The sequence below is a fragment of the Anastrepha obliqua genome, chromosome 2, assembly GCF_027943255.1.
Source record: "Anastrepha obliqua isolate idAnaObli1 chromosome 2, idAnaObli1_1.0, whole genome shotgun sequence".
Classification (NCBI taxonomy): Eukaryota; Metazoa; Arthropoda; class Insecta; order Diptera; family Tephritidae; genus Anastrepha; species Anastrepha obliqua.
In genome coordinates this window covers 98,596,069-98,611,859 of record NC_072893.1, presented here as the reverse complement: position 1 = coordinate 98,611,859, position 15,791 = coordinate 98,596,069, and the positions used below count along the sequence as shown (strand labels likewise).

Genomic DNA, 15,791 nt, shown 5'->3' with positions numbered 1-15,791 from the left:
TAGACGGGCGGACGGAATTTTAGTTGTAAGATTAAAAGTGGGCGAGTTTTTTATCCGATATCAATAAGGTTTTTGTCGGATCTAAATGAGGTGTAAGAAACTAAATTGAGACATATTATTTTTTGCTGGAGTTATCGAACACATGGATGGGCGGACACACATAGCTAAATCGATTCCGCATCGACGTCATTCTGAGCATTTTGGTATACATATTAATATTAATATAATATAAATCCACAAAATTAATATACACGTTCACATATGGCAGATTACCTGCAAATTGACAATCAGCTGACAATACTGCTTTGAGAGGTTTTTCTTCATAGAAATTATTTTGGTGGAATATTTCGGTGTTTTTGGTTTCTTTAATTATTAGGAAGGAATATCTAATTTAATTGCGCAATTGGCGGCTAGTAATAAACAGTAGGAGGAAATCCGTAAATGACGTTTACTGAGGTTACAAAAAATTATGGCAGCAATATGCATGGGAACTTCTATATTACATTTTATAACAAGTAATAAGAGGACAAAGCGTTTATGGACACACGCTTAGGTAATAACAAACAGCTAACAAACATTTTATTAGAATTATGTCTACAAACCTGTTGCCGGTGACCATTACATTTATATTAGTTTTTATTTTGATGTTTCTCCTCACATTCGTAATAATAATTATCGATAACACAGGGTTGCATGTGAAAAAGTATCGTTATTATCTGGGTTTATTTTATAATCTCAGATTTTGGGAGATAAATTTTGTATGGCAAATCGCGCTTCTTAATTACGGATTTTGAGTTACGCACGATTATTTTATGCAGTTACATACAGCCGTTATGTGAAATAAATTAGAATATCCTTGCTATAAAAAAAAGTTCTGTACGATAAATTCCAAGTAACTTACAAATTCTAGTTAAGCCATAAAAATGAAATTATACAACCTCGAAATTAATTTTTGGCCTACATGTGCCGGAGAAGGACTTTTTTAGTAATGACAAGAGGAATCATAATTTCGACGGCGCACACTGGGGATTTTTGTACAGAGATGCGGAAAAAAGTATACATCTCAAAAAATATTTACATTTTTACTACTAACGAAGTTGTATATATTTGTGTATGAAAAGAACATGTTTAAAAACTATTTTTTAAAAAAATTAAAAAAAAATTGTTTTTTAAAATTCATAATTTTTTTTTTTTTTGTTATTAATATAAGCCAGCAAATATTTACGCACAGGATACATGTAAGTTCATAATTCTGGATTACCCTCAAAATGTCACAACAAAATTAAAAGTGTTTCGTTATCATTATGCACACACTAGAAAGCGTTTAGTTATTATCATTGCCAAAAAATAATCAGTGCCACCTGGTGGCACCTGCAATTGATTAAAACTAAAAGAGACGCTATTATTTTTATTATTATTTTTTTTTTTTCGTAAAATTAATTATAAATAGATAATCAAATGCTTCACAGCCTTTGTTCTTCCGGCTAAAATATATAAAAATATCATACCCTAAATCAAAAATAAAAAATTGGAAGTCGGCTCAAGCAAAAGGAAAAAAAACCACCTTTGGCTTTGCAGTTTTTTCTTAGTCAGTTCAATACTATAAAAAAATTATACTTTTGACATATCTATAAAAAAAACTGTAAGTCGGAGTTTAGTAATTCTTTTTGATTTTATTGTTGGTTCTATTCTGGAATTTAGAAATACCATTAAACAATGCGTAGGTGGTATGTTGCAAATTTGACTTTTTTCCGCTAAATCCCCAGTGTGCGGCGCGTTGTCGCATCGAAAAATTGTATATTATACAAAGCACCCCGGTCTAATACATAACTATATATGATCATACAAAGTATACATATGTAGTACCTATTTACATATATCTTCCAAAAGAAATAAAGAAAACTATTTGAATAAATCAAATCAAAAAATGGCGAGCTTAAAATATGTAAGTACGTATTAATAATTTGAGCAGACTCCATGGTACTTTATTCCATGGTTGCTTTAGAATCATCATATAATGAATACACTTAGGAGTATATATAAGTATAAATTACAATGCGGTCATGAAGCGCGCCAAATAGGTATGTACTTGTAAATAATACAGCTTATTTGTGGAAGCTCATCATTTAAGCTTCTCAAGGTATTTATATACTGATAGTTTCTTCTGCTTAATTATAGAACGCATGGATAGAGTAAATGGATCAAAATTTAGAAATCGTTTCTTTCTCCGGAACACACCTTCTCTCCTCGTCAAAGCACAGCTCAAGAGACTCTGAAATAGTTCGAAGTTTCAAATATAAAAATTTAAGTACATGTTAAATGAAATTAAAAAAGCAGATATTTATTTATATTTATTTTCTAAAAATTTGTACAATAATAAATTATTTAAAAGATAAGTGCTTTGCAGCGCTAGCAGCAAACTGTTTATTTAATTAGGAATCACTCTAATCGTGACAGGTAGGTAATTTTTTTACGACTTCAGAAGAGTCTTCAGCTCATTTTTTTTTATTTTTGTATTGTCATAGTTCATTTTATAAATCAATGTTCTGAACTTTGTACTAAATTCAAAAAAATTTAACAAATATAAAAAAATTGCCGTCAAAATGCTCAGTTTTATAATCGGAAATATAATACATATTTAATAGGTATGTGTAATAAAGTGTAAGTTTGAGAAAAATCTAATTGATTTTTGAATCTTTTCTTGCATTTTCATCCATTTAAAAAACATGTAATTTATATGGAAGAAAATTCGCAATTTTCGCTATAAAACTGCGTACCCAGAAGTTTTCCAAAAATTCTTATTTTATTTAGTTTTTATTGAACAATGAACTATATTTAAAAGGCATTAACGACAAAAATTTAGCATGAAAAACTTTGCGAGTATTGTAAAAAGATAAAGTGATTTGATCACGTGGCTCTAGTCCAGGATAGCATCGGGCAACATAGTCTCCGGTCTAAAGTCACATAACTAAAACACCTACATCCCGATTACAAAGAATAAAATAAGAACAACGATAATGGTTAAAAAAAGTATATAATATATTCTTATATTGATCATAATCTCTCTTCAGATTATCTGACAGTGGTGGCGCTGGAGGACTGCAAAGATGAGACGTTACTCTTTGGGTCTTGCTATATGCCACATGATGAAGAAGCACCACAGATAGAACTTCGGAAGCTGATAGAAACAGCTGCCAGAAAGAAGCACGCTCTGGTGGTAGGAACTGACGCAAACGCACATCACACGGTCTGGGGTAGTGCGGACATAAACGACCGATATGAGTCACTATTTAACTATATTCTTCAGAGAAGCCTAGAAATAGCTAATAGAGGTGAAGAACCCACATATGTTGGACCAACCTCGAAGAATGTATGTACTTGATTTAACACTCCAATGGGAAGTGTTGAGTAGGCCTTCATTCTCTGATCACAGATATATATGTAAGCTTTCAGATTATATTCCGCTCAAAAACCAAAAATATATTCTTTAGAAATCCTAAGAATACGAACTGAGAGGTAGGGGTGTAGGGATATACTATCAAAACCACTAATGACACCTCGAAAATACAGGTCACACGTTGCACTTGAGAAAAGGGTTGAATTGTTTGCAACTACTCTCGCTAAAGCCTACAAAAGATCCTGCCCCCCAACATGTAATAGACGCAAAGTGAAGCCTTCTTGGTGGAACAAGGATTTGGAGCACAAAGGCGTAGGGGACATAAATTCTATAGGTTAGCCAAAGTTGCTGAGTTCTGGTGGAAGGAGTATAAGAATCTACTAAAAGTATACAAGAAAGAAATACGTAGAGCCAAGAGGGAATCTTGAAAATACTTCTGTAGCAGTTTGGAGGGCACTAATGAAGTGGCTAGACTCAGGAAACTGCTATCCAAGAATCCGTCAATGTCAATAGCAACACGAAAAATTAACGTGGAGTGGGCTGACAGTTGTGAGGACTCTCTAGAAGACCTAGTCAGCACACATTTTTCAGGGTGTGCGGACACTACAGACCTCGAAACTAGAAGAGATATTGTGCACGACATCCCGACGAACGTAATTACGACTAACAAGATAGAATGGGCTATACAAAGTTTCGACTCATATAAATCGCCAGGACTGGATGGAATCTTCCCAGCCATGCTCTTGTGGTACCATGGTTAAGAACGATATTTATGGAATGCTTCAGGTTCAGCTATGTTCCTGTGTTGTGGAGAGAAGCGAGAGTTGTGTTTATTCCAAAAGCTGGAAAATGCAACCCTCTATACTCGAAGGAGTACAGGCCCATTAGTCTGACCTCATTTCTCCTGAAAACGTTAGAGACGATTCTAGATGCATACATTAGAGATACAATTGCCCCGGACGAATTATCCAAGGCTCAGCACGTTTACACTAACGTAGATCTACTAAAACTGCACTTCACTCACTTGTACTAAACATAGAAAAGGTGTTAGAATATAAGGAGTATGCTCTAGGTGTATTTCTAGATATTTCAATGGCCTTTAAATAACGTTACGAAAGATGCTATTTTAAATAGTATAGAGTCACTTAATGTGCAACCCGCGGTTTATCTATGGAACGATACGGAACGATACGGAACGATACGAGCGTCACCAAATATGCATGCAGAGGTACTCCGCAAGGTGGGGTGCTATCGCCGTTATTATGGTTACTTGTAGCAAATGAACTGCTCAAAAAATTTGACGGAGGGACACCAAAACTAGTGGCATATGCCGATGACGTAGCTATAATAATTACGGGAAAGTAACTGGACACCATCAGTAATGTGATGAACAACACACTTAAAACGGTACACCAATGAACATCTCGCGCAGGACTAGGAATAATCGCGGAAAAAACGGACATGATACTTTTTACCAGGAAGTATAAGGTCCCGGCGTGGAACCTCTCGAAGCTAGTCAACAACGAACTACTTCTCAAAGATCATGCGAGGTACCTCGGAGTACTGGAAGTACTGGACAGCGAGTTGCTGTAGAAGCACAATGTTGGGGAGAGGGTGAAAAAGGCCAGTAATGCATTGTACGCAGGTAAAAGAATCCTGGGCGTTACTTGGGGTCTATCACCCTCTCTGATGCATTGGTGCTACACGGCAGTAGTTAGACCGATATTGCTGTATGGTGCCTTAGTATGGTGTGCTGCGACAAGAAAACTGACATACTTAATGCCACTGGAAAGGATTCAGCGACTCGCTGCTTTTTGCATTACAGGAGCGATGAAAACCACTCCAAAGGCGGCGCAGGAAATGATGCTCAGCATGGCACCTATTGACCTTATGGTGGAAAACCTGGTAGCGAAATCCGCGAGGAGGTTAGTGGCTGCTAGAGTATTCTCCTGTAGAACCTTCGGACGTAGCTCAATAGGGAAGTGGAGTTCAGATTGCACAGACTACATGACTCCGTACTTTAATTGGGAGAGAGGGTTTCGTACTACAATTGAAGACGAGGGATGAGACAAAGGCATGAAGCCTGGCCATAGACCATGAAGGCCACACGACTCTAAAACTTTAGACGGCTGCCAGGCCGCAGCAGTATTTTCCAAGCGGAAGTTTTTGCTGTGGGGAAAGCCGCGGAGCTAGCCTACAGAAGAACAAGAAAGAACTCAACAATTAATATATACGTGGAAAGTCACGCAGCAATAAGCTCATATTGTATAAGTCCAAAAATGTTCAACGGAGCAGGGAGGCCATAGAAAGGCTAGCCGCAAACAGTAGGCTGCATATCTATTGGGTATCTGGTCACAAAGGCATTATGGGGAACGAAATAGTAGATGAGATAGCAAAAAGTGCTGTTAGATTACCATTTGAACAAGAGAAGAAATACAATATACAACGAAATGGACGACTACATGAAAAAACTAGTGGAAGCTAGGTGGATTAATTTGACCACATGCAAAACAGCAAAAGTTATTTGTAGAATTAATGACAAAAAAAACTGACTCAATTCGTTTGTGCGGCGTTATTAAAAACGCGTTTAAAATGCCCGGGAGCCTTATTGTTTGAGGAGGAGGAGTCTCATAAGCGGATCTCCCAGCTCTGCTTAGATTCGCTAAAAGCGCTGACATCCTACATAATGTCTACTTTCAGTATTCATAGAGGTCGGTATCCATCTGGTATCGCTAGGGACCTAAAGGTCTATGCGTGGCTTATTGCCAACCAGGCTAACCTAACCTAACCTAATCATGTGAGCACAAATGTATGTATAGGTACAAGTATACACATGTTACAATGACATAGTTTGACATGACGTGCGCTCAGCACAGATATTTATGATTAGCTAAAAATTTGTAAAAAATGATTTTATATTATTTTATTATATTAGTTTATTTATTTCACTTTATTTTTTAGTTTATTCCTAATACGAGAACTACATACACATATCTGTAAACAAAAGTTTATTTACACCCGTTGTTATAGTAGTTGGTTAACACCTTTTTTGATAACCTATAAATTGTTTAATCCAACGGGAAGAGAGTTCCAAAAACGTATAGAATAATTAAAGAAATGCCGTTCACACAAGAAGAATACTTTCGTGCAAGTTGGTTTGTGACTTGACGTTTGTTCTTATTGTTTCTCATTTCATAAACGCGCTTCAACTTTATAAATGATGTCAAATAAACTTTCCCCTGGGAAGCGAATACTAAAGTGCAATTTATAGATAATTTAGGTCATTGTTATAAAAGCTGTGTTGTTTTACGCGTGTACATATATATCTGCGATTAAACAAAAAGAATTCACTCATCAGCAAAATAAGTCACTTCATCCGCAAATGGCCCAGCACCATTGCATTGTAAATGGTGATTGAATTTTATTTGTAATAGACCGTATGTAAGCTCAGTCAATAGAATAAAATAAGCTTAAAGACCTTTGACGAAATCGACAGTGCGATAGCCCATTTTAATGAAACAATAATGAACGCCACATTGAAATCCATTCCACAAGAACCTATCTCTTCCTCGAGCTATAACATACCTGCACACATCCTAGAAAAAATCAAAAAACAAAAAGTTTCACCATAAAAACGAAAACCTTAAGAGGCACATCGAAAATCTTGGACCCCATATAACGACAAAGTAAATCGAAAATAAAATGTTATACAAACCAACTATCAGAAGACTTGATGGTAGCTGGACTAGATCGAATTTTGCCAAGGCTTATGAAAGAGAAGTCGCCAGTATAAGACCTACTAACTGGCAAAATTTTAAAAGAGCTCCCAGAGAAGGGGCTTATCTATATAAGGAACTTACTCAAACAAATCTTGAACTTCAAATATTTCCCAAAAGTAAGAAAAATTGCCCAAATTATTGCAGTACCAAAACCATGCAAGGATCATACGCAAGTAACTTTGTAGCACTATCTGCCTTTGAAAAGTTGATTTTTGACAGAATCGAGCCCATTATACAAAAAGATAAAATAATACCTTACCACCAATTCGGATTCAGGCAAAAACATGCCAACATCCTGCAAGTTCACAGAGTTACGAACAATATTTTTTGAAAACATCGATAAAAGCCGTAACCAAAGCTTTTGACACAGTGTGACATGCATGACTTCTACAAAAACTCTTAACTTATAATATTTACCAACAGACTACTGCAAATTAATGAAAAGCTATATAACTGGGAGGCAACTTTTTTGTAAAATAAGAAGACAAGTATTCTGATAACCTAACAATGGAAGCAGGTGTACGCCAGGTAACGACGATTTACAGGCGACACTGTCTTGCTAGCATCAGGCAAAGATCCAACCATGGCTGCGTATAAACTTGAGGAATTTCTTAACAACACGAGACTTTAACGAGACTGTAGTTGTAAGTTTTTGGAATTTTTTGTTTTTTTCTCCATTTTTTCAATTTTGACATCACGATATTATCCGATATTGGGGATTTTTTTAGTACACTATCATTATATTGTAGTAAATTTGATGAAAATTCATAGAGTTGTGTGAGTTTTAAGATTTTGTTTGTTTACTAATTTTTTATTTTTTTTATAATGATGACCGTTTAAGTCCGTTTTACAAAAATAACAGTCATCTAGTTTATGATAAGGCTGATGATGCCGTATCATCGGAGAATATAAGGAAATTCGACTTTTCTGGCAACGTTTTGAATTATATCTCTTGAATTTCAAGGAACACTCAATATAAACAAATTCCGGTTCATACCAGCGATCAGAAGTAGTATATGTAAGCTTAAAGAAATCGTTGCAGCCATCAACCAGAGCTGTATTATTCTGTAACTTCAAACGATGCTTTTGCTCCACCAACAAACCACATATGAAACAAAACTTATTGCGATTATCGCACATTTCTTTTCACAAATTGAAGCAAAACAATAAAACTTTGACGTTTTAATAAGGTTAAATTATAATAACAAACTTTTTTTGTTAATCAATATACAGTGTGAAGTTAGGTACACTTGGGAGCTTTTTCATATTTCTATTGAAAAAGAAATGCGTGATAATAATCTCAATCAATTTTCTTTTATCTGCGGTTTATTCGCGGATTGAAAGCATCGTTTGAAACAGTGGTTGATGGCCGCCGTATACCGCCTTTGACGTTAAGTATTGAAAAATTAAAATCAGAAAGTTGCTACAAATTTTGAATTTACTTATCTGCTCCCATTATATTGTATCATCCAAGATGCTTGCGTTTCAATTTAAACAATGGAATATGCTGCACGATGATTTCAGAATGTTGTTGTTGTTGTTGCTGCAGCAGCATAAACATTCCCCATATTTGCATACGGGGAATGCTGCTGGAGTGACAGTTCTTGGCCGGATATAAATCTGGGTCGTTTCGGTAACGTAAAACCGACTGTCGTAGAAACGAAGATTTCAGAATCTCGCTAGTCGGCTAAATTTGATGATAGAAATTCTTTGAAGCAAATTTTTAACGCTGCAGGAGACAATAGCTGCATACAAAAATTTGGAAAAAGGATTTCGTTTTATAAACTACGCTGCATATTAGTAGCACATAATAATCAGCCACTTTATAGTATTAATAATACAAATAAAAGGGATTCAACAAAGATTTAAACATTATTTTTCAGATATTTTTGAAAGTTCTAACCAGTTCTGTTGTATGCAGTACAGTACCGTACCATACCGTACTATTATGTATATGTACATATATACTTACATATATATATATATAATTGGCGTATACACCCTTTTTGGGTGTTTGGCCGAGCTCCTCCTCCTATTTGTGGTGTGCGTCTTGATGGTGTTCCACAAATGGAGGGACCTACAGTTTCAAGCTGACTCCGAACGGCAGATATTTTTATGAGGAGCTTTTTCATGGCAGAAATACACTCGGAGGTTTCCCATTGCCTAACGAGGGGCGACCGCTGTTAGGAAAATGTTTTTTCTTAATTTTGGTGTTTCACCGAGATTTGAACCAACGTTCTCTATGTGAATTCCGAACGGTAATCACGCACCAACCCATTCGACTACGGCGGCCGATACTCCAATAAATATTATGTATCTATAATAAAGCATCGCCAAATTAGTAAAAAAAAAAAATAAAATCTTAAAAGTCACTCAGCTCTATGAATTTTAATTCAATTACAGTCAAATATACCTCATTCGAAGCAAAATTAAATTTACTATAATAATAGTGTACCAAAAAAATCCTCAATATCGGATAATATCGTGATGTCAAAATTGAAAAAATGGAGAAAAAATAAAAAATTCCAAAGACTCACAACTACAGTCTCGTCAGTTTTCAATTTAAAAAAATTATGAACACACTGTCAGAAAGGCAACAAATTATAAATCGGATGGTAATTGGCGAAGTTAGGAGTGGTTGTTCACATCAACCTACTGAAAAACAGTTTTTGGCCATAAAATGAGATTTTGGGGTGTATTTTTAGTTTTTTTTTGTTTTACACAGTGTAATGAATAAATAAATATATACAAGGGGAAGTCCAAAATAAACAAGACTGGCGTCATAAAAATGTTTTTGATGGCGCCATCTTTTTAATGAGTTAGTGCGTTGGAAGTTACATCTCTAGCTGACTTCCAGTGAAAGCTTGGTGACATTCGATGTAGCGGAAGCGAAGTTATTGCGTCTAAAATGTCAGAATGTTTGTGTCATCGGTACAAAATTGAGTTTCGAACAAAGAGATAATATAGAATTTTGATTTAAAATCGGTAAAACGTTTACCGAAACATTTGAATTGATGAAAAAAGTGTATGGCGGTGATTGTCTATCTCGTGTCAGAGTTCCTGAGTGGTTTAAACGTTTCAGAGATGGTTGTGAGAACATGAACATACGGGCCGCCCAAAATCAGTAATAACCGAAAACTCCATCAAAATTATTCGTAAATTTATCAAAACTTAACCGAAATCATCGTTGAAATTCATGGAATCGGAGTTAAATATCTCCAAAACATCGATTTATGGCATTTTAACTTCGAATCAATTAAACGGCTTGGTCTGAAATTTCATTAGCACAAACTATTAAGCTTTAAATAATAAACGTAAAAAAACAAAATTTCATACTTTTTCTTATTTGGTTAGTGCCTCTATTCTATGCCAATAAATAAAGCACAGTATTACAGCTGCAGTATTTTACCGCTATAAAATACCGTTAGATGGAATAATATTTTAATACATGTTTATTTTCGAGCAAAGTACAGTCTTCACTTGAATTAAAAAGCTTTAACAATGAAGAAGCTTTAATATCCATTTTATTCCATAAAAATGATTGCCTCTAATCAAGTGAACCGCACTGTAAGTGGAGGCAGTGGTTGTTTGAGCTACCGCTAGAGGATAAATGGTGTGTTTTCTTCACTCTGCGAGAATATTTTAAACCAAAATCAATCAAAATGAAAATACAATTTTGTGGGTGATAGTTATGTGCCAAAATAACATGTGACTTAAAAGAAACCGCTAGTCCAACCTTTATGGGAAGAATAAAAGGCTCGACGTATTCTCCTTCAAATGAACCACCCTTTCAAGGTCCATACCAACAATCTTTTTTTTTTATCTTGTATAAGGTCTGATGAATTATTACCTCGTTAATAGGAAATTCTATATAGTTTAGAACTCCCCTCAACGTTTTTTCTAAATCTCCGACCAAGTCCTCGTAGAACACAACCTTGACATTGCCTGAGAAGTCTCGTGCCCAACTTAAGTTAGTAGCCTCCCACATTTTTAGGCTTTTTAATACGAATTGTGTCCAATCTGCAAAATAAGGTGAAATTGGTTAATATACGTTTAAAGAAACGGATCTTTTAATTTTCGAAACCGCATTTAATAAGCCTCTAGTACTTTCTTAAGAGATATTAAAGCATTTATTTTCTTTTAAAAATCTTAATCAACCTACTAGGGTGTAGGGCCCCATCCAAATTTTTATGTAGTCGGTTGACAAGCAACGCAAATGCCGAGACCAAAGTCAACGACCACAAAGGTTCTATTTAACTTAAATAATACGGACCTCAAAAAGCACGTCCACATGCGCATGAGGCTAAAATTCAGGAGCAACTATATACCAGTGGGGCGGATCCCTGGTGAAAGTTTGATTCATAAGGTGACAAGATTATAATGCATTTATATACCCGGACCTCAGTATTACACCAGAATGACCAGGACAATATTAGTAGTTTTCTTCACTACAATGATACGGCCTCCGGTGATTTTAGAACAATTTTTTGCCGAATACTGAACATTGTTCTAAAATCACCGGAGGCCGTATCATTGTAGTGAAGAAAACTACTAATATTGTCCTGGTCATTCTGGTGTCCATCCCAGGCCTTTATTGTCGGGAAGCAACTGAGTCACACCGGAAGCGACCTTCAAAATCAAGCAAACTTGCCACTACTGTACTCATCGAATGAAATCGGTTGAAATTGGGTAAACTTTTTCCGGTTAAATCACTTCAGTTAAGGATCCGATGATCCTGAGAGGCTGGCAGCAGTCAAAGGGGCAACTGCGCTTCAAGGCCTCGCGAAAACCAATGACAACGTTTTTCAATCCGATGGATACCGTAAAAAACCTACAAAACAAAGCAAACACTTTTCTGGGAGGCAGCTTAGCGACAACAAAAGGTGTTCAGCCAGCTGCATGAGGGGAAATGAGAAGAAAGGCTACACAGTCACTAGCTTCTGAGATGCCAACAGCTGCTGCCAATGAAATTCGTTTTTGAATTATCGAAACCACCTTGATTTATATCCGGCAAGAAGTGCCTCTTCGGACGAGTGTTAAAAATAATTAAATTTTTCGCCCATGCTTCATTTTTCATTAAATTAAGAATTTTCAAGACAAAGTTACAATTTTTTTTATTTTTGTTCGGCTATATGAAAATCGAAGAAAATTAGGATATAAATAAAAAAATCCCACACGTTTTTAGTAAGAGGGTAACAATAACTCATATTTGCATTGACCATACCTAATTAAAGTTTAATAAGCGGCCAACTTAGAATCGTTTTTCGTGATATCTTAAGGTGGTTTTAGTTCACTTATAGTAAAAAACACCTAGGGTAATATCAGCTACAATTAAATTTAAAAAATAGAAGTGCCTACCCTTTTTTAAAAATTTTGTATACTTACATTTTCCTCTAGTTCTTTTGTAGCGATCGGGAGATGCAAATCCAATATGACCCCCGCTTTGTCTATTAAATTCTGCCAAAATTGCTTTTTCTGGGTCACGTACAAGTAAAATGGCCTTAGTAAATGGTTCCCACGCATTAGGACCGAACTCATGAGTTTTGACTAATAATACGGAGTTATTACGAATATTTTCTGCGGGAAATCCGGTTTTCAGTAAACCATAATCCTTGTACACACTCCCAGTTAGAATTCCTGAAATAAGCGTTATTGAAACAACTAAGTATCTTAACCATTCACAGAAGTATTAAATAAGAAATTCAATTAAAAATCGTGATGTTCCATTGTGGCCTTTCCATGGCATGGGGCGCTGCCGTGGTGGACTGTTTGAATTCCCCTTTATTTACATAGAACTCTGCGCTCGCCTCGTCGAGCAGGTGGTCGTACGAAAAAGATGAATACAAACCATAACTTAAGCGACAAAACTTCCACTGTAGCGGGAGCAGGTTACAGTGGTCGCAATGCTACTTCCAAACACACGCATAACGTGCCGTTGTCCACGAAGACTCGGACCACGAAAGCGTCTGGAGCACTAATACAGCTGAGGAAGAAGCACTCCTGCGTTCTCCGGCTGGGTCCAATGGTGCTGCTTCGGATAGCAAAAACAGGCCAAGGATTAAGCCCGATAAGGCGAAGCTGAAGACCAAAGCTCGATTTGGCAGCAAGTCCAACCTGACAAAGCAAGGGGAGGAACGGTTGGCTTGGGCCGGAGAGGTTATCAAAACTGGTCGGGCCTTCTACGCAGCAAAACCAATGTTCGCAGCCTCCAATCCGAAGTATGCGAACAAAATAGAAGAAGAGCTAGCCAACAAGAGGCAGGGTTCTGCGGATAGCGAGGCCTCAGTGCCATCGAAAAAGCAGAAGCAAAGGCATGAGATGACTAAACCGAAAAACGGAGACAACGACTTACTCTAACCGCACTCACTGACCGTAGTGACAAGCTGGGGCGAATGTCGCAGGAACGGTGGAAGGAAGTTAAAACAGTAAAAGAATGCTGGGCGTTACTTGGGTCTATCACCCTCTCTGGTGTAATAGTCAGACCGATATTGCTGTATGGGGCCTTAGTATGGTGGACTACGACAAGAAAACTAACATACTTAATGCCACTGGAAAGGATTAAGCGACTCGCTGATTTGTGCATAACAGGAGCGATAAAATCCTCTCGCGAAAGGACTGCAGAACTACAGGGTGGCTGATGAAAGCCGCTACCAAAAAAAAATTGAATAACTTTTTTTCTTTTTAAGTTATCTGTTCCATTTTTGTGTTAATTTGCAGATTGATCTTTAAAATTTATTAAAATGGATAACTGGGACACGCAAACAAGAATTCGGATAGTGCGCCGCTATCACGCACTGGAGTCCGTAGTTTTGGTACAGAGAGAGTACAGGCGGATGTTTGGCGGCGATCCCCCGAGCAGATGGACCATAATGAGACTGGTGAATAATTTTGCTGAGCAAGGAACAGTCGCAAGAAGGCCTTATCATCGAAACCCACCAGTTCGGACGGAGGAAACGATCGCTGCTGTAGCTGCAGCTATACAAAGCAATCCAAGGGTTTCAACAAGAAGCTTATCTGCTCAACTTGGTGTCAGCCGACAGTCTTTGCAAACAATAATGCACAAAGATTTAGACTTATTTCCCTACAAAATTCAAATGGTTAACAAACTGAATGCAGCAGACTTGCCGATCCGCTTGGAATTTTGCCAGAAGATCCTGCAAATGGTGGAAGAAGACCAAAACATGTTAAACTGCCTTTTCATGTCTGATGAGACCCATTTCGATTTAAACAGCAATGTGAACAAACAAAATTGTCGAATATGGAGTACTTCTAACCCACAGATACTCCACGAGACGGAATTGCATCCTCTTCGCGTGACAGTGTGGTGTGCGGTTTCTTCACGATGTATTGTCGGGCCTTATTTTTTTGAAGAAAATGGTCACACAGTTACGGTTACTGGAGACCGTTATTTGAAAATGCTGAAAGAATTTTTCTATCCAGAACTACGCCGAAAGAGAATTCCTTTCAATTCTGTGTGGTTTCAACAAGATGGGGCAACGTCTCACATAGCCCAGACTGTTATGACAGAGTTGCGACGAAAATTTCCCAATAAACTGATTTCAAGAAACTCCGAATTTCGTTGGCTCCCCAGGTCGCCTGACCTTACTGCACCTGACTTTTTCTTGTGGGGTTTATGTAAACAAGAAGTTTATAAAACAAAGCCAACAAATTTGGATGAACTAAAACAATCCATTCGGGCAACAATTGCGGCTATCCTGTCGCAACTCTCAAAGCAGCAATGAACAACTTTTTACTAAGATGACGCACTTGTGTCAACGAGCATGGGGGGCATTTAAATTCAATTATTTTTAAAACTAGTTAAGCTACATTTAATAAAATTTAATGACCTTCAACTTGAAAAAAAATAAATGAATTCCATACACTAAAAAAAAAGTTATTTGAGTTTCCTAATGTAGCAAAATTCATCAGCCACCCTGTATTATAGGTATGCTAACAGGTCATAATCTAGTGGCTGCATATGCGTACAAGATAGCGATTGCTAACACGGACAAATGCAGAGAGGAAACTTTAGAACACCTTCTGTAGGTTTGTCCGGCGTTATTAAAAACGCGTTTAAAATGCCCGGAAGCCCCATTGTTTGAGGGTCTTGAGGAGTCTGAAAAGTGGATCTCCCAGCTCTGCTTAGATTCATCAAAAGCGCTGACATCCTACATGATGGCTACTTTCAGTATTCACAGAGATCGGTATCTATCTGGTATCGTTATTAATCAAGAGGTCTATGCGTGTCTTATTGGCGACCAGGCTAATCTAACCTAGCCTCTGCAATAAATATGGATGTGAAAATGAAAATATGGGGAAATCAAGTTTAAAAATTTATTATATATGGATATCATACTTATATATATTACATTCTGTCAAAAAATATCAGGAATTGTTCATTTGTATTTGTGCGAGTGTTCTTTATCAAAAACATGGGTCTACGAGAGATATAAGGCTTTTGCAGAGGGCCGAGAATGCGTGGAGGATTTGCACCGAACTGGTCGCCCATCAACGTTTTCAATGAATAAAAAAGTGAACATAGTCAAGGAAATGGTGCTGGAAAACCATCATTTAATTTAGAGGAAGGTAGCTCCTGACCTTAGCGTGTCTCACGA

At 36.9% G+C, this 15,791-nt stretch overlaps 1 protein-coding gene across 1 annotated transcript in view; it reads right to left on the bottom strand.

Annotated features, from left to right (window-relative positions):
- Positions 1-1,338: 1,338 nt before the first annotated feature.
- The window catches only part of LOC129237810 (WSCD family member CG9164), a 53,401-nt gene continuing 38,948 nt past the window's right edge, over positions 1,339-15,791 (bottom strand). Inside the window, exons 5-7 of the mRNA XM_054872751.1 lie at positions 12,562-12,813; positions 11,027-11,196; positions 1,339-2,272 (exon numbers count right to left, since the gene is read on the bottom strand). Of these exons, the coding sequence (XP_054728726.1) occupies positions 2,123-2,272; positions 11,027-11,196; positions 12,562-12,813 (572 nt within the window). The 3' untranslated portion in view covers positions 1,339-2,122. The remainder of the gene's footprint in view (positions 2,273-11,026; positions 11,197-12,561; positions 12,814-15,791) is intronic.